The sequence below is a fragment of the Mustela erminea genome, chromosome 14 (genome assembly GCF_009829155.1).
Source record: "Mustela erminea isolate mMusErm1 chromosome 14, mMusErm1.Pri, whole genome shotgun sequence".
Taxonomy (NCBI): domain Eukaryota; kingdom Metazoa; phylum Chordata; class Mammalia; order Carnivora; family Mustelidae; genus Mustela; species Mustela erminea.
This window is the reverse complement of record NC_045627.1, coordinates 8,742,962-8,762,525: the sequence shown is the minus strand read 5'-3', so window position 1 is coordinate 8,762,525 and position 19,564 is coordinate 8,742,962. Positions and strand designations below refer to the sequence as shown.

At 52.2% G+C, this 19,564-nt stretch overlaps 1 protein-coding gene and 1 pseudogene across 1 annotated transcript; one reads left to right on the top strand and one right to left on the bottom strand.

The window, feature by feature from the left end:
• Positions 1-3,607: 3,607 nt before the first annotated feature.
• On the top strand, positions 3,608-12,452 carry LOC116573402 (cancer-related nucleoside-triphosphatase-like). The gene is made up of 2 exons (XM_032313515.1): positions 3,608-3,846; positions 11,923-12,452. The coding sequence occupies exons 1-2, from the start codon at positions 3,685-3,687 to the stop codon at positions 11,989-11,991; spliced, it is 231 nt and encodes a 76-aa protein (XP_032169406.1). The 5' UTR covers positions 3,608-3,684; the 3' UTR covers positions 11,992-12,452.
• A 3,364-nt stretch (positions 12,453-15,816) lies between these two features.
• LOC116573587 overlaps positions 15,817-19,564 on the bottom strand; it is a 65,178-nt pseudogene continuing 61,430 nt past the window's right edge.

Here is a 19,564-nt window from a genome sequence, read left to right as displayed (position 1 = left end):
TTTACTGAATTGCTGTATGAGTTCTAGTAGTTTGGGGGTGGAGTCTTTTGGGTTTTCCTCATAAATTATCATGTCATCTGCGAAGAGAGAGAGTTTGAGTTCTTCATTGCCAATTTGAATACCTTTTATTTCTCTTTGTTGTCTGATTGCTGTTGCTAGGACTTCTAGTACTATGTTGAACAAGAGTGGTGAGAGTGGGCATCCTTCCCGTATTCCTGATCTCAGTGGGAAGGCTGTCAGCTTTTCCCCTTGAGGATGATACTCGCTGTGGCTTTTTCATAGATAGATTTTATGAAGTTGAGGAATGTTCCCTCTATCCCTGTACTTTGAAGATTTTTAATCAGGAACGGATGCTGTATCTTGTAATGTTTTTTCTGTATCAATTGAGAGGACCATGTGGTTCTCTCTTCTCTTACTGATTTGTTCTATCACACTGATTGATTTGTGAATGTTGAACCACCCCTGCATCCCAGGGATAAATCCTACCTGGTCACGGTGGATAATCTATTTAGTGTGCTGTTGGATCCTATTAGATAGGATCTTGTTGAGAATTTTGGCATCCATATTCATCAGTGATTGGCCTGAAATTCTCCGTTTTGGTGGGGTCTTTGCCTGGTGTGGGGATCAGGGTAATGCAGGCTTCATAGAAAGTGTCTGGAAGTTTTCCTTCTGTTTCTATTTTTTGAAACAGCTTCAGGAGGATAGGTATTATTTCTTCTATAAATGTTTGGTAGAATTTCCCTGGGAATCCATCAGGTCCCAGACTCTTGTTTTTTGGGAGGTTTTTGATCACTGCTTCAATCTTGTTATCAGATATTGGTCTATTCAGGTTGTCAGTTTCTTCGAGTCACTTTTGGAAATTTATATGTTTCCAGGAATGCATCCATTTCATCTAGGTTGCTTGACTTATTGGCATATAACTGTTGAGAATAATTTCTGATGATTGTTCCTATTTCCTTGGTGTTAGTCTTGATCTCTCCCTTTTCATTCATAATTTTATCAATTTGGGTCCTCTCACTTTTCTTTTGCATTACTTTTGCAATTGGCTTATCGATCTTACTGATTCTTTCAAACAACCAGCTTCTAGTTTCGTTGATGTGTTCTGTATCTCTAGTTTCTATCTCATTGATCTCTGCTCTAACCTTGATTATTTCCCTTCTAGTGTGTGGGGTTAGCTTAACTTGTTGATTTTCCAGTTCTTTAAGGTATAAAGACAGCTGGTGTGTTCTGGATTTTTCAGTATCTTTGAGTGAGGCTTGGATGGCAATGTATTTCTCCCTTAGGACCACCTTTGTCAGATCCCATAGGTTTTGGACCAATCACACACATTCTTCATATGGTTTTTCTTTGTCTGAATTGACTGCTTTCAAACTATCATTTTCATGTGCCAGATAGAGTTCTGTTTGGCTTCTGGATGGTGCCCTGTGGGAAGATGACATCCACCATTAGTCCCAGTTTCTGGAGGCAGCAGAATGCCCCAAATACTCCTTGATCAGAGCTCACTGGAATGCCTTGCTCTTTTGGGATCATCTGTTTTTATGCTGATGAGCTGGTACCTGACCATTTTTTAAATTTCTCCCAATTTTGGCATTCATTTTCAAAGGAAAAATTTGGAAATGACAGTGACTGGTTCCATAGGTGCTCACCTCTCCTCCCTCACCCCATCAGTGGGGTGCGCTAGCTGCCTTGGCTCAGCTTTGCATCACTCAGTTCCATGGGAAAGAAAAAGATGAATATGACCTTGTCCCGCCCCTGAAGGGGAAACGTCGTAAGTGTGGGTGTGTGTGCATGCATGGGTACATGCCCGCGTGTATATGTGTGGGCGTGCATGTGTACCCCTCTCCACACACACAGGATACAATTTAAAGTTAAAAATGCAGTACATTAGAAACACGGAAGTTTGAGTAAGTATAGAGACCAGCTCTTGGATGACTACAGTGGGTCCCTTCCTGGCCTTTCTGCTAGTGAAGTGAGTGGGAAAATATGTGTGTTATACTAAGTCGGCAGATGAGAAGAGTGCCCCTTACATAAAAGTTTGACAACCACTGTTCTAATTCTTCCCTTCAGGAACTGCCTCAGACTGGACCCCATAGTCTCACATCGTCTGTTCCAAAAGATTCCCCGCTTGTCCCTGATGCCACACAGCTAGCAGCCTTTCAGGAAGAACCCGTGACCATCCCTGGCTTAGCATCCCTCGGCTGTTGGATAGAACCCACAGCCCTCTGTGTCCCTTACAGGCTTCAGGACCTGCCACTCAGCCCTGTCCCTCACCGGCTGCCATGTGTACCCCGCCAGCCACACCACACTCTAACTGCGGGATTCTCAGTTGGAGACAGATCTGGTTGAACTCAGCCACACATTCTGAGAATGAACTGATGTAATTATTTATGGAATCTAAGAACTGGAGTAAAAATCAGCTTTAGAGTTTTCAGAGTCATCATTTATACAAAGATCCATAAAATGTGTTGTCACTCAGCATTCACCAAAGAGTTACGTGTTCTTTTGTGTCCCCACTGCCGCAAGACCATTCAGAGTCCTGTCAGCTTTCTCTGGGAAGGCTTTCCAGGGAGGGCATGGATGTTAGTGGTCAGTGGTTATGGAGCAAATGGCCGCAGAACTGAGGAGTTTAGAACCATGGACTTTATCTTACATGGTTTTCCTGGGTCAGGAGTCCAGGAAGGGCTTAGCCGGGTGGTTCGGGCTCAGGCTCAGTCACGAGGTTACAGTCATCCCATGCTTGACTGAGACGTTCCGCCTCCCAGCTCACTCTCACGGTTGTCAGGAGGCCTCTGTTCCCTACTACGTGCTTTCTGAGCATGCTTACTTACACCATGGCGCTCACCTTCCCCAGAGGAAACGATCTGAGAGAGAGATTGAGACCAAGCTGGACGCAGAGGTCTTTTTTACCTAATTTCAGAGGGGGACATGCCATCTCTTCACCATGCTGCTGATCACAGAGACCAGCCCTGGAACTGTAGGAGGGGTCAGAGCAAGGGTGGGAGCCAAAGGAGCTGGGAGGCCCTGGGGCCCGTGGAGGCTGGCTGCCGCACCTGTTCCGAGAGCGGCTCGGAAGGAAGGAGAGGGAAGTCGTTAGAAAGGGAATCTGCAGTTCAAAGGGCATAGTCCTGCTCACTTGTTTTTCTTCTAAACAGGACCCCTTTCCTTTTACCATTCAGTTCTCTCCACCAGCCCTCGCAGTGCACACTGTGAACCACACAGGCATTTGCGTGCAGCGGTTACGTCCTCCAGACAGGGAGGCTCCCGAAACTCAGAACCACACACAAAAAGAGGTCAGTTTTACTAATAAGAGCTTCCAGGCTTGCTGTCTCATTTCTTTTAAACCTGAGGCATGCGGGTGCTGCTTATTTCCTGGGTGTATATAATTACAAAGCTTGGTTATTACTGGAACCATTCTAGAAGAGTGAAAATTGCCAGGAACCTGGGTTGCTTGGGGAACTGAATTTTCTGATTGCTGCGGTTTCCGAGGGAGTTCCCCCAGATCTGTTTGCCAGCGAGTCCCCTGTAGACTGAGAGGTCGTCTCCCGCCTCCCAAAGCTTAATTGGTGAGTGACTGGGGAATAGGACCCCGGGGCCCTTTGCTTATTAACATGACTTGGGTGTCTTTGTCATCTTCAGGCAGGTTCCAGCAGTGGCCCAGAGCACAGAGTGTGCATCATCGACGAGATGGGGAAGATGGAGCTCTCCAGTCAGCCTTTCATCCAGGCTGTTCGTCAGACACTGGCCACCCCAGGGACTGTCATCCTGGGCATGATCCCAATACTGAAAGGAAAACCGCTGGCCCTCGTGGAAGAAATCAGAAACAGAAACGACGTTCAAGTGTTCAGTGTGAGTACAGCTGGTTTCCTGTGCCTATAAAAACGGAGCAGGTGGGGCGCCTGGGTGGCTCAGTGGGTTAAGCTGCTGCCTTCAGCTCAGGTCATGATCTCAGGGTCCTGGGATCGAGCCCTACATCGGGCTTTCTGCTCAGCAGGGAGCCTGCTTCCCTTCCTTTCTTTCTCTGTCTGCCTCTCTGCCTACTTGTGATCTCTGTCTGTCAAAATCTTAAAAAAAAAAAAATGGGGCGGGTGACCTCAGACATGGGGGAGGCTTTGAAATGTACCTTTGCTTTGAATTACCATTTCCCCCCCTCAGAGGCTAGATCCAGGTGAGTCTGATTTTCTAGGAATTTATAGAACGTACATTTTGCCTGTCCTCAATGACAAAACCCACTTCCCTGTGGCCCCAGCGTGGAACACAGCCTCCAGCTGCTGGAGAGCAGCACTGCGCAGTAGAATGGCCAGTGAGGGTGGAAATGCCCCGTCCGCACTGGGTGGTAGCCATCAGCCACCTGTGACTCCCTACGCTTAAATGAAAAATGCATTTCTTCAGTCACTCTGCCTTCCTGGGCAGAGCCAGTGCAGAGTGCGTCAGGCCAGGTGATAGAGGCAGAGCAGCTGCCCAGGCCTCACCCGCAGGTCCAGCGGGCGCACGGAGCTGTAGGCCCACCCTGACCTCACGAGTGGGGCCCCAGGCCTGGGCCCAGCGGTGTGCTTTCACAAGCCTTCGTGCGGTTGCCGGGTGCCCGTTGGTGGGTGGGTGTGTGGTAGAGCATGTGTGAGTGAGGGCAGGCTCCGTCCTGCCAGCTGGTGGCCATGTCCTGAGCTAGCGCCTGGGCCTCTGATAGCACTGCTGGCACTTGGCCCACGTACATGATGTCCTTTCCCCTTTGTCTCTCCAGGTCCTTCTTAGCTCATTGTTTTGTCCTGAGCCCCTTCATCTGTGTCAGTGAGAGAGCCACATTCCCAGCTAAGCCCGGCCTGTCACCGAGCCCCACTACCAGTGTAACAGCTCACAGGCCCACAAGCGCCTTGAGAGCGGGTCGGGCTGGCTAGGCACCTCCACCTGGACATGGAGAGTGAGTGCCAGCCGCCCGGTACCACAAGCACCTTATGTCACTGGCTAAAATGCCACCACCGTGGCTCGCCCGCCCTGTGGGGCATCCACGTGTCATCACCAGCATATCCTGGGGTGCTCTTGCGGCAGTAAACCATGTTAGGGTTTGAGCAGCCAGACTCGGAAAACTTCGTGCCTGTCTGCCTTCATTTACTCAGTAGGAAGTGAGCAGCACTGTGTGCTAAGTGGTGATGCTGGCAGGGAGTGACCAGGTTGGTGCCCTCTGGAGTGCGCAGTCTAACAGGGGCTCGGCCCACTGGTGTCAGCTAATCACCACAGCATGTATCGACAAGGGCAAAGAAAACAACTATTGGGGTGATGTAGCCCTTGGGCTGGAGGCCTTTGGGAAGGGAGGTGCTGACCCCGGAGGGAGCTGCCCAAGGTGCTGAGAACCCTGAAAAGTCACGTGACATCTCCGAAGTCTGGGGGGCCCTTGTCTTCAGAGTTTCATGTTGCTCACGCCATCTCTTACTTTACACGGCCTCAAGGTTAGAGTTTTTGGTTGTGATTCTAGAGTTTCTGTGGAAGTAGAGGGAGAGAGGAGGAAAGACCATTCATCTTCAGGCCAGGCGGCTTCCAGGCTGGAAGGTGGGGGCGTTACTACCCTTCAACTCCGGAGACTGAGACTGGCAGTCCCTGCAAACCAGTGTCATTTCCAAGCCCTAGATGGGATTGAGGGGCTGCGGCTGCTATATCCAGGAAAAAACGGTGTATCTTAAGATAATAGCTCATTTTCTCTTAGGACTGGAAATTATTCCCCAGGCAAGGTAATCATTGTTCCTAATGATGTATAAATAAAGTGACTAGCTTTGGGTTAATTATGTAAGAGATAGGGGCTCACACGCCCATTGTTCTTATCTGTTTTATGTTCCTTTTAGGCTGGTGTGGGCTTTCTCTTCCCCTTCTTATTGCAAGTCCAGGGGTGGGATTATCTATTTTCTGGTCCTGTCCCTTTCTCCTATGCAGGGAAGTTCTCTGAACCCTGTCTGAGAGCAGCCCGTGCACCCAGCACTTGGTCCAAGGCACCGCAGAAGCATGTTCCCTTCCCTCGAGAGACGTAGGTGATGTGACATCAACATCCAGAAGCAGAGAAGAGAGAGAACTCTGTGGGGAGAGGTGGCCCCGGGGCACATGGTTCCTGGGTGGGTTTCGAAAGGAGAAGTGGAGAAAAGAAAGAAGAACATTGCAGGTGAGGAAGTAAGTTCTGTAGCATGGGGAGGGCCGCCTCCCTGTGCTGACAACCACGCATGTTAGGACGTTGTCGTGGGACTGAACTCAAGAGGGAAAGGATTCCACTGAGGTACTCCTGTTACCTAGACTTACTGATAGTATCGGTAAACAGCACTCCTTTTCAGAAAAAACCCTCTGAACGCTTCCTGTTCCACATAAGGTGGAATAGATACACTTTCCGTATCCTTCCTCTCAAGCGGAGCTGAAAACCTTGGACATTACATATAAACCAAACATCAGGAGACCTGGAGGGTGGAAAGAAGAAGGCACACTGCAGCCAGAGGACAGCACACCAGACACTACTGAACATGGCCTGTCCTACCAGGCACCAGGACAAGCAACTGGAACAGAACAAACATCAGCACATGCCGACAGCAAGGAGATGAGATGTTGGAATTATAGGACGGGGATCCTGAAACAGCCGTGACAAAATGCTTCAGTGATCAGTTACAAAGATGCTGGAAACAAGTGAAAATAGGAAGTCTCAGTTTTAGCAAAGCTATAGAAGACGTAAAAATCAAAGAAAAACTTTAGGACTGTAACATACAGTGACTGAATGAGAAAGTCTGTGGAAGACTCCTCAGGAGAATGGAGATAGACAAAGGGAATATTCGGTCAAGTTTGAAGGTAGAACAATAGAAACTGCCTGACAAAGAGCAGACTTGGGGGAACCCCCCCCAAAAAAGCCTCAGGGACTTGTGGTACTATAATAAAAGATCTAACATTCATGTCATCGGTGAATGGTTTTGGTAATTTAGGAGCTTCTATTATCATGGTGTGAGTATGGGTATTGACAGTACCCTTCCTGGAAATGTTTCTATTTCAGAAGTTTGGTTAATTTTGTTTCTAATGTCTCATAGAGTTTACCAGTCTCTAAGTGGGGCCACTGAAAAATGTTTTCAGTTTATTTCACATTTGTCTGAGCATAATTATGTAAATGCTATAGAGACAAGATAGAAAGCCCATCATGGGTCAAGATGACTAGAAAGAGCTGTGTGCACTGTTTCCCTGGTTCTGTAGCAACATGAAGAAAATACCCGTGCTGGCCCCTTCCTACCACGAGCACGCACAGACGTGTGAAAACGTGAACGCGCATATACAGACACGAGTTCTGTTGTCGTAGTGGCATTTAGAAAGCTTGTCTCATTTGATTTCCTTTGAAATACCTGCTTGCTGGAAATGCTGGCAAACATTATCTGCTGAGGGCCCAGAAGGGACAGCTAGAGCCTGGAGCCTTGACTTAGACGCCACTGTGGGCACCAGGCACTAAGCACCTGGACTGAGGTGCTGTGCTTGGTCCAGGAGATCACCGGGGCACATAGACCTCACAGTACCTGCTGAGGTAGAGCTGAAATCTAGTGTTTTATCAATGAGAAAACGCTGCACAGTGTGTCCAGGGTCTTCAGCTAGGAGGTGGCACAGCTGGGACTCAGACTTCTGTCTGTCTGTCTGCATGACCTATGCTCTGGCATAACCCTTTTGGTGATAGGGATGATTCAGATGATTTTGCTAAAAATATCTCATTGCTAGAAATTATTTGGATTTTCTACTTTATAAAATTTTACTGCGACTGCAATCTCTTCCACTGTGAATTCAGAGCCCTTTATACTTCTTTTTTTCCCATAAAGCAGTTTTTATGCTTTTACTTTTTATTTGTGGATTGCAAGATCACAAGAGTAACAGGAACTGGGTCCTGATTTCCTTCCATTTTGGGCATTCGTAGACCTCTGCTTTCTCATTCCTGCCATGGGTATTTTCATCAAGCCAGGCATAAAGCATTTTTATCTCACCGGGAATTCGGAATTCGATGCTGTCCTGGGGGTCTGTGGACTTCTGTGGATAACAGGAGTGAGGGAGGGTCTGTTAAGCTCTGCTTCGAAAGCCAGCAGGGTGTTTGTGGACGCTGACAAGCAAGCGAATCCTAAAATGCATGCGGACATGCAGAGGACCCCACTGAAACGGTCTTGGAAAAGAACACTGTTGGGAGACTCGTGCTTCTGACTTCAGAACTTCCCACAGAGCTACAGCAATTGTGATAGTATAGGACTGGCCAAAGTCTAGACACACAGATGCATGAAAGTCCAGAAATAAATCCTTATATCTAAGATCAGTTCATTTTCGGCAAGAGGGCCAGAACAACTTAATGAGGAAAGAATTGCTTTTTAATAAATGGTGCTGGGAGACTGGATATCCACATGAAAAGGAGGAAAGTTGGTTCCTTACATCATACACCAGAATTAACTCAAAGTAGATCCTAGGCCTAAACATAAGAACTAAACTCTACAGCTCCTTTTTTTTTTTCTTTAATTAATTTATTTATCTGAGAGAGCATGCATGCAGGGAGGGGCAGAGGGCGAGAAGCAGACTCTGCTAAACTCTGTGCCTTGTAGAAGAAAATACAGGAGTAAATCTTCGTAAACTTGGGGCAGACAAAGTCTTACTTGACACAACACAAAAGTAATTTTTGGTTTGGAAACTAACCTTTGTGGAAAAAAACAGAGCTAGAGGGACTGGATTCAGGAATCTGCTTATTTTTAGGTTCAATAAAATAAAGACAGCATGAAACAGGCTAGTAATAACTTTTGATATGTGTTAACTTACAATAAGCATTGTCAAATTTCTTTCTGTAATCCTGTGCTTATTAGGAATTTGTCAAGGTCCTTCCCGTAGTTTCAAGGAAAATAGGCGGTTTTGTTTTGCTTTCTTGCATGTCGTGTATAGGCACTTAGGGGCATTTTTTTTCTGCGTATGCCTGTGTCCAGAGAGTCACAGCTTCTCTGATGTCCTGGTGCCCAGGTTGTTGACTGGGATCTCTCAGGCCCTCCCGTGGCCCCTGCACACAGCACAGAGCAACTTGGATGCTTGAGATGGTCAGGGTCTTCATAATCTGTCTTTTACCACTCAGCTGTATTTCAGAGATAATATTCAGATATTTTCAGAGACCGGTTAAGCTTAGATTTTAATAAAAATTTCCTGAGCTACCACCCTCTTGCCCCCGTGTGCCAGACACAGGATGAATGAAATGCCCTGGTCAGGGCCTATGTGTCACCAAGTCACCGAGGGCCACCGCGCTGGGCAGGGGCTCAGCTTTCCCTGGGCTTCCAATCATTCTCTGGAGGCCACAGTGTGGAGGGGAGGGCAGATCAGCTTCCTTCCTTGTTCTCTTCCTCGCCCAGTGCCCTCTCCTGCCCAGTCTCTCGGGAAGGACTTTCTGCAGAACCAGATCCTTGGTGGTTGACTACAAGACGGGTTGTGCATGCAGAGAAGGGCCCCTGGCAGGCCAGGTGGTGCTCTGCTCGCTCTCGAGTTCGAGAACTTGGCTTTGGAGTACAAGCACGTCTGTAACTGAACACTGTTGACAGTTTCAAGTACACCTCTAACTGCTGTGATTCTCAGAAATCGTCTTAGGGAAATCAAAGGTGGTGGCGGCGGGGAGTTAGCCAAATATTAATGTTGTTTTGCATTCATTAATTTTTAACATGAAAACATTCCCAAAATGTATCTTTCTCGGTTGTTATTTTTTTCTGTGGAACCAAGGCTTGGAGAGCATCTGTGCGTACGGGATGCCCCGCCGTTGCCCAGAGCCCTCAGCTCCCAGTGGTGGGGCAGGGGCTCACTTCCCCCTGGTGAGATGGAGGTGGCGTGTCTCACCTCAGGCTGGGTCCTGAGACTAGTTGCCGCCTGATTGTCGTGGTGCTGATGGAGAGGACTGGGCATTTCCCGGGAGCACGGGATGGTGCCTGCGTGGCACGTGAGTGCTCCTTGGGGCTCCTCTTGATGACCTCTACAGCCCCACACCTGTGAAATCGCACCCCTCTGCCGGCTCCACGTCTCCTTCGTAAATGTTGAGTTTCTGGAGGCAGTGAGGAGCTGCTGAGAAGGAAAGTGACCTCAGATGCCCCTCACCTGGGAGGCCTCCTTCTGAGGCACACAGTGAACTCCCAGACCCTGTGGGTGGAGCCTGGTGTCCTGCTGAGGTCAGGGTTCAGGGAAGGGAACTAGTGGCCCATCTGCTCCCTGCTGCTGAAGCCACAAGCCCCACAACAACCCCGCTGAGCTCCCACCACCGATGCTTGCCTGTCTCCCCCTTTCCCCACTTCACATCCGCGCGCACGCGCTTCCTTGAATGCAAACAGCAGAAACAGACTTTGGATCATTTGAGCAAACACAGCAACAAAGAGCCTTGCCAGGCCGTGTGGTGTTTTCTCGTCAAGCTGGAGGCAAAGCTGATGGTCCTCATTTCAGTGGGACCAGAGCTGCCAGGGAGCGACAGGGTGAGGACAGGTGCACCCTGTCCTTGGACAGACGGCTGTGGGGGGGGGCAGCTGTTGGCTGCTGAGCTCGCTCCTTTCAGGAGTCAGGTGCTCTGATTCTCCAGGGCCCAGCCCACACATGGGGACCGCAAGCTAGTTTCCTAGACTGTGTGGTCTCCCTGGGAGAAGTCCCAGCGCTCTTAGAGGAGGGCGAGTGGATGTGGGGGAGCCATGGGGATAACGCCCCTGTGCCTCTACCCATGGGACGGTCATCCAGCACCTGCCCTGTGCCAGGTGGGCGGGCTCACAGTGGCGGCTATGCAGTCCGCAGCGGGCTGGCCCATCTCCCCTTTCAGGGTCCGCCAGCTCTGACCCGTGGCTTCACGGATGCGCTCATTCATCTTTGCATGGCTCTTTGCCTGGGTCCATCTCTGTCTGGGTGACCTTTGGGCACAGCCCGCATGGAAGCCTTTTGTCACCCCGCCCGCCCCGGCTCCCATGTGCCTCTCCAGACCTTCTGTCCTGGACCGTTGACCGTCGGTGTTCTCACTGGCCTTGTCTGTCCCACTCTTCTCTTCAGGCTCCTCATGGAGTCCTCCCTCTGTCCCTGGAATCTTGCTCAGTTTCTAGTTGATGCCCCGTCAGTGGTAAGTGGGTGAATGTTGGGGGCCTGCCCATCAGGAAGGCCATGGTGATAGCAGGAGTGTTGGCCCTACCCTTACTTGGGGAGCCACCCCCCATCCAAAGCTCCAGGTGGTGTCTGAGCACTTTCCTTGTGCTCCTTGGGACTGCACTAGTAAAGAAGAGTAAAAACGGATCACGGGGTAGAGCTCAAATAGGCCCTTGGTTACTTTGCGTAAGGGCGGGAACTACAGAGAGTGCTCCCGGAGTCCAGAGACCAGGTTCGAGTGTGTACTGCACCCCCAGCTGCCTCTGAGATCTCGGGATGTCCCCGCGCTTCCCGGGCCTAGCTTCCCCTTCCTGCACGTGTGGAGTTGACCCGTGCCAGCGGTGCCTCACCACACTCGGTTTTTCTGAGTTCGTGGAGAGATGAGAACACTGGCCTTTGGGCCTTCTCTGAATCCGGGGTGTGACTCATGGCCGCGCTGCGGCCGTTCTTGGTGGGCGCCTTGTAGGCGGCTCTCCTGGCTTCACTCAGGCACTTCCTTCTGTTCAGGTCTGAGCACGCAGGGGCCGCTTCCCCTCTGCATTTCCATCATCCTTCCCAGAGCCTCAGCAGGGACTTGTGGTGAAAAGCACCCAACCTGCTTCCGTGGTCCGAGCTGTCCCTTTGCAGAAGCTGGGGCTGGGGTTCTGGCAGGCCTGTCCTGTCAGCAGACCGCCCTCCAGCTGGGCCACCTCCCTCAGTCCCAAAACTCGCCGCACCCTCTCTGGGCTGTTCGGGCTCTTCCAGGAGAACACAGTCTAGCAGAGGAGTGAGGAAGAGAAAGGACTCTGAAGCCCGCTCTCCTGCTTCTTCCCACAGGTCACCAAGGAAAACAGAAACCATCTTTTGCCGGATATTGTGACGTGTGTGCAGAGCGGCAGGAAGTGAAGACGGTTCGCGTCCCTGCGCTGTGCGCTTGAAGGAATGTGCTGGTTCACACGGAGACTGGTGGGTGCTCCGCCTGTCAGAGATTTACGCCTTCGGGCTTACCAAACCTTGTGGGCTTTTCCAGAGAAAGCCTGGCAGCTGTTTTCCATAAAATGTGTAAAAGCTCACATTAGCCCGAGTGCTGGATTGGCCCAACGAGGTGAGCCGTCCGCTGTGGCTTGTTTTTGCTGAATGATTTCTGTTTATTTCCTCTTGCAGTTGTGCATACGACTTTGGCAAATTATGAAATGAGGAATGGTTTTCAGAGTATTAGATGGGACTTGCCCCCATTGAAGTTTGTAAGTGTGTTCCAGGGAAGGGGGAGAAGGGCGTTCGCTACCTAATCAGTTTTTCCCGTTGTGAAAATTAACCCCTCTCCAGGGGCAGCTTCGGCTCCCAGGCGTAGGAGTTAGTTTGTTTGTTTTTTTTTTAAGTGGTTACTTCAGAGAAAAGCCATTTGGGATCCTTCCCATGCATCTCATTGTTCATGTGATTGCTTATTGCTTAATAAAAAGAAACGAAACACGGTGGTTGCAAACATGGGAGTCCAGTGTGGGAGGGCACGGTGTCCTTGGAGATGCTGAGAGCTGCAGTGCCCCCGCGGGCTGGGGCCTGTGGGTTCCAGTCAGAGCCCCCACTTTGGACACATCAACTTCGATGTGGCCTTAAACTCTTCTGTGCCCCGTTTCCCTTCAGAAAAAGGAGGAGATGAGTGTCGTCAAAGGAAGGCAGGGCCACCGCATGGGAGGACCCGTCATCAGCCGCCTGTGGGATCCCCTGGAGAGGGCTCTGTACCTCTACACCAAGAGTCGTGGTGGGAAAAGCTCAGGCTGAGCCCACAGCAGGGCAGTTGCAGGAACGTCAGAGTCCCCGAGGGATAAGACTTGCCTTCCTGGTGGCTGGTGGTCACTGCAGTGATAAACCGCACATTCGTTTTAGGTCATTTCGGGTGAAGATCTATGAATTCCCAGTATATTTTAGCAACTAGCCTTAGCTCCAGTCCAGCTGGTGTTCATGCCAGGTGTGTCTCCATCTGTCACCGAGGCCCCATCTGGCCATGTGGAGCCTAGACTTGTGTGTCCTATGAGCCCCGCGCTGGGTGCACTGTGCCGGGAGCACTTGTGTCTCTGACCCAAGATGGTCAGGAGCCCATGACGGGCTCTTTGGTCAGGATTCCTTCCTCAACGCTTTCCACTAAGGGAGCCTCCTGAAGCTTGGTGTGGATTTGCTAAGCCTTTGAGGGCTCACATGTGAAGGGCCTCCTAGACTGCAAACTCATCTCATATGAAGCGTGCCTTGCCCAGTGTGGGGAAGGGGGCACCTCTGTCCCACTGTCCCCGCCCGGTTGGGTTGTTCAGGGAATCTGAGCTCGTGCTTACAGGCAGATGTGACTTCTGCCAGGCCCTTGGGGACTGAAGGAGCAAGCACTGCACGCAGGTGTGGTCTGGCAGTCCAGCCTCTGGATCAGACCTACTCTCATCCAGCCCCGATGGTGCCAAGAAGCCCTCCTTGGCCTCAGGTGACCTGAGAAAGGGGACAGGCTGGGGAAGCATCACCTGTGTACCCCTGAAGAAGGAGCCAGCAGGGAGCCCATCGGATGGAGGCTTTCTTGCCTCCAGGGGTGCGGGCTCCTCAGAGCTCTCCGCCGTGCGGAACAGACTCGGGGCGGCCCCCAGCATGTGTGTGGGACAAGGAGTTTCTGCACCCTCTCTTTAATGGTAGAGAAACATGCTTTTCGTGACAGATGGAGAGTTTGGGCCAAGTCCCTGTGGCTCCAAAGCCCATGCTTTTTTTTTTTTTTAAGATTTTATCTATTTATTTGACAGAGATCACAAGTAGGCAGAGAGAGGAGGAAGCAGGCTCCCCGCTGAGCAGAAAGCCTGACGTGTAACTCGGTCCCAGGACCCCGAGATCATAACCTGAGTGGAAGGCAGAGGCTTAACCCACTGAGCCATCCAGGCGCCCGCCCATGTTCTTTTTGTTCTTCCCACTGTGCTGGTGTTTTCTGTCCCTTTCTGTGCATCCTGTGCCCCCGATCTCGGCGTTGAGGTGTAGCTGTGATCAGCCGTAGCGGCCGTCAGCTAGAGGATCTCTGGGTGCTCACTGTGGCAGAGTCCCTGTATGCCTCTGACAGATGGAATGCTCAGGGGCATATGTGAAAGTACCCAGTGCTGTCCCTGTCTTCTAAGAAATGAAGCCTAAGAGAGGATACTGTTATGGTCTGAGTATTTGTGTCCTCCACAAATTCGTGTTGGGCTCTGATGCTCGGTGTGGTGGCATTAGGTGGGGCTTTGGGAGGGGCTGCGGTCATGAGGGAGCCCTCAGGAAGGGAATTAATGCCCTGATGAAAGACCCTGGATGACTTTCTCCCTTCCGCCCCTGGAGGTCATGGCGAGAAGTGGCCATCTGTGAACCTGGAAGCATGCCCTCACCAGACTAATCTGCTGGTGCGTTCACCTTAGACTTGCCAGCCTCCAGCACCGTGAGCAGTAAGTGCTGTTTAAGGCCCCGTCTGTGGGACGGAAGAGGATGGAGTCATGGATATGTCCGACTCAGCTGCACATGTGTAGCCGGTAGTAAAGGCTAAAGGGGGAAGAGGCGCCAAGGCGGAGCACCATCCCAGGCTGCTTGCCCGGCTGGCTCGGGCCCAGCGGAGGGGCTGATGCACAGACAGCCCTGTGGGTGCTGTTCCCTGAGAGCAGGTGCACTCGGTCAGAGACGGGTGTGGGGCCGGGACAGGCTGGCGTCAGGAGTTCACATGTATTCCTGAGCTTGAAACGCCTGCCCTCCAGCCAGGCCCAGACACCTCACAGACACTTGGTCTGAGGCAGGACTCGAAGGAAGAATTCATCTTGGAATGCATGCGATGGACGTCTGTGCTGCGGTGGACTGACGCTGGAGTAACATGGCTGGACGGGCCAGAGCAGAACCGATCGGGGAACGAGTTTACAAAATCCTCCTCCTCTCTTCCCCCAGAGCAGACCGTTGCACCAGCTACTTACCACATACATTTAAAAAATGATTTCTATTTACCTCTGAATAAGCACGCAGGCAGGGATGGACAAGTTTTCAAAGGCACAGACTGTCCCCTGACGGTCAGGCCTGAGGCACCTGGCTCACTCCATTCCCAGCCTTCTGGTCAAGTGCAGGCGGGAGGGCAATGGCGGCTCGGGAAACGTAGAACTGGCCAGACTCCTGTCTGTCTTTCTGGGAGTTTACGAGGGGGTGTCTGGGAAGGTCGCCCATGCACGCACACATGCGTGTGCAGGCGTGCTGGTGGCAGGTGCCACGTCCCTGGAGCATAATGATTTGGACAAAACCCTGAGGCCGCGGAGGGGCTGACGGGGCTCAGGAGATGGGGATCTGTGCATCGCCCACTTGATGGCCAAGGAGAAGCCGGAGCATCTTGTGATTTTAGAACAGTACTTGCCAGACAGATGGTCTCAGCGCACAGTGCAAAATTTAGAATCAATAATGCCCGATTAGCCCCATAATTTATATAAAACCAAGCACTACAGTTTTTAGATTATTTTTAAAGGAGAAACAATTTCGTTCAGTGTCCAAATGCAAAAAATAACCCCGTGGTTGTATGCCGACTGCACGTTGCAGGAGCCCCAGCCTGAGATGCCACCTTAGGATCATTTCCTTTAAGTGCTGGCGAGTCCAGTCTTTTGCAAGGAATACCCTGGACAAACACCAGACTGGCTGAAGATCAGCTTAAGGAGCGTGTGCGTGTGCATGTGCGTGCGTGTGTGTGGTGGGGGGGCACCTGCGTGTCTCAGTCGGTTAAATGTCCGACTCGGCCTCAAATGGGGTCAGGATTTTGTGGGTGTGGGAGGGAGCCCGGAGTTGGAGTTTGCGCTCAGCGTGAGTCTGCTTCCACACCACGTGCGCATGCGCCCCTCGTCCCAGTTTTCCAGCTGTCAGGAGATCCATATTCTGCAGCACAAGGTAGCTTTCTGGGGTTCTTACTGCCGGATGCCTACGGGGGTGGTCGGCCCACAAGAGGCCGACTTAATTTAAGGAGATGCCCGTTGTGGGAAGGCCATGCCCACAGCTCAGGGCCAGCCATTTAGTCCTTCGGGCTTGGCTATAAGGTTGCCCAGGAGGATTTCAGGGACTGCCCGCCAAGTTAGGTCTGGCTGACTTCGAGAAGTGCAGTGAGGTGCCAGCAGCCTCTCATTGGAGACACCTGCATTTCAGTCAGTTACCAACTTTGCATCTCTGGGGCTGGCTGGTTTGAGAATAATGCACTGTGTCTCTGATTACACAGACACCTGTTATTATTAATTGACGATTCTTTTCTTACTTTGGGGGAAAAAATTACCATCTGCTTCCAGGGGGAAAGAAATTCTCTTCCATGCCCTCCCCTAGTCCCCACACTTCAAATCATAGATACCTTGAAGAAATATCTCCAAAATGACATTTCTATGATCCTATTTCTATGTTTTCTATGAACCATCCCCAGAAGGGCTGGTTCAGTGATGCTATTCTTCACAGACTGTGTTTCAGGACCCCTTCACCCTCCCATACATCCACAAGGAGTCAAGTTTCTGCTTTTCCCAGGTTCCACTCGGGGAAGGTCCCACTCGGGGAAGGTCCCAGAATTTTCCCAAACACCGTTCTCCCAGTAGGGATGCAGCAGAGCTCATACAACCGGACACAGCAGTAACTGTAAACATTTTAATTCCAAAAACACAGGTGTGTGTGTGTTCTGTAACATGGGAAGGATGGCTTGGCTTGGAAAACAAGTGAACATTCCTGCGAGTGGACAGGTGCGCTGGGCAGCACAGGTCGGGCTCGTGGGATACCGCGTGAGTGCGGTCGAGCGTCCTGTGAATCTGAACGGCTTTCCGTGCTCTCGCAGGCCTCGATGTCTGCCCTCGGGTCACTAGTATCACTGGGTCTTGCGCGGGATACTTTTGACACGACTACATGCACTACCGCGCTTCAGGAAAGCTGGTTTGTACTTAACATCTGCGTAACATAGTGGAAAAGGTGAGGTTTTCTCTATGCAGAGATGGGTCCCTGCACCTGGCAGGACGCGTGCTGCTGTCCATTTCTCTAACATGTTTAATGGGAATGTATGAAACGCCCATCGGTTCACATGCAGCTGTCGTTATGTTCTGCAGGGCAGGAAAGGGACAGGCGCTCTACTTAGCCTAGCTGTTTTCAGAGATTACATGGCTGTGGTTAGAATGTTCAAAGTCTGGGAGTTGTGCATGCCCCGCCCAAGAGCTCCGCAGCTCGGAGCCGCGTCAGGGTGGGGGAGGGAGGTGTGCTTTCAAGTGCTTTATTGTTGCGGGAGATTTCCTGTGCGAACCTGAGGTACAGTCGCTCTGCTCTCTAGAGCGGCGCTCGTGGCTGCAGAGCCGGGCCCCCGGCCAGCCCCGTCCCTACTGCTCATCAGAAGCGCTGTGTTGTCCAGGCCCATGTCCTCCTGGCTGGCTCTCCTGCACAGCAGCTCCCCGTTCTCTGCCATGGCCCCAGCCAGATGGCAGTCATGACGCTACCCCTCCTCAGGCCTCACACGGCTCGGAGAAGTGCTGGAGAGAAAGGAGAGGCAGCAAACGTGTAAGGGCGGTTCTGACAACAGCCCACTGCTGCAGGGGCTGACCTACCCTGCCCACGGGGCAGGGGACTGAGGGCAGGGGTGGGGGCCCGAGGGGTTGGCCTCCACCGAAAGGAAGGAAGCCATGGGTCTGCCATGCCGGGGTGGGTTGGGGGCTCTGAACATGGGGACTTTCCCCCCGGTGATGTGGACGTGCTGGGCACACGGGCCCTCGGGTAAGAGGTCACTGTGTGTCTAGGCATCCTGGGTTCCAGCAGCTTGGTGCCCGAACATTGATGCCGGTACCCAGAGTGCCAGGGACCCTACTGTCCTGCAGGAAAGAGGGAGCGAGAACGTGCCAGAATCCCAGAAGCACACCCACAGATAGTATCTTAAACGGATTGGGCAGGTAGCAGGAAAGTACAATTTTTCTGAGGAAATGGAATCACAGAGGGAAGTTTGTTTACACGTGCCGTGACATAACTAAACCTAGTTAAAGCTCCGGAAGTCAGCAGCTTCCCTTGCTTGCCCTTGGCCCCTGCCTGTGGGCCTCCCCCGTGGGTGTGGCCCCATCATCCACGTCCATGTAACCAACCACGAACCGAAGCCAGGCAGGCGGTGACCCTCGTGCTCTGTAGAGAGCGTGAGTCTCTGGCCCGAGAAGGTGTGAGCACACAGAAGGGGCACACGAGACCTCCAGTGTGACACCGGGTCTGCCCGGGGCCTCCCGTTCTCCCTCCTGACCCCAGAATGGAAGGCAAGTGCTGGGGGTCTCTTTACTTCCTCCCCGCTCCCCGCCAACAAAGCTCCAGGGTGAGCTGACTTCAGCTGGCGTGGACTGTGCGCAAGTGCCCGTGTCGTTAGGGGAGTCCCTCAATCTCTCTTTTTCTGATGTTTGCATACATGGAAGTGGAAGCCCCCTCGGCAGCTGGGACGTGAGATCGGCATTCGGAATCAGTGGGGGTCTAACTGCAGTGCTGGCTTGCCCTCTCCTCTCCCTCAGGCCCGAGTGATGTGAAAAGAGGCTGAAGTAGGACACGCCACGCTGTGCATGCGGGAGCACATGCCCGCTCCCCTTGCTGGTTCAGGGCTCGGGATAGCTGGTCTGTGGAGCACAGGCTTCGGGCCCCCTTCAGTGCCACCCGCCATGACCTCATCACCTACAGGACGTGTGCTGTTGGTCTTGTCTGCCTCTGAGCACGGCCAGAACACCTCCCGTCTAGCACTGCCCGGCACCTGTCACTCTGGGAACCCCGTGGATGGGGTGATGGGAGTCTACAGGCACCTGGATGGGGGGCATCAGGCCAGGAACCCACACGCCTGCCCTGGCCAGTGGGCCGAACCCCTTACCCGTGTGGCCTGGCTGGTGGCCCTGGCCGAGGGGCCCATGACGATGTTGACGCTGCTGGACGACTGGGTGTTGCTGGTGTTGCCCCCTTCTGCAGCAGAGAGTCCAGAAATGACCAGGGCACTCGAGAAGCTCCTCTTGCCGAACAGGAAGCTCAGGGTAGAGCTGGTGGATGAGCCTAGGCTGGAACGGATCAGCGCCTTGGCCCGCTCTCAGATGCTCAGGTGGCCTATGGTGGTGACGGGTGGGGGCTGTGAGTGCAGGTACGCGGCCGAGGTGTGTAGGGAGAGCCGGCTGCCCAAGAGCCTCTGGGCCAACTCGTGGACTGACGTGGATGTCTGCAGGAAGGCCTGGTGGCTTTCTATGATCGGGCCGGACGAGCTCAGCGTGTCTGGCGTTTGGCTTAAGGCTGAATGGGCCTGGACAGACTGACTCCTGCCTTTCCACCTGCCTTTAAAAGAAAGCAGAACAGGTTGCCAGAGCATAGGGGCTTAACCTGCGTCAAGGTCCATGTGGCGAGGTGACAGCCTGGACCCCGGGCACCCAAGGTGGTCCACTATTGACAGGGCCAGGATGGCCCTATGGGGGCCCCTGAGAATGGAAGGACTTGATCCCAGGGCACCCGGCAGTCCAAG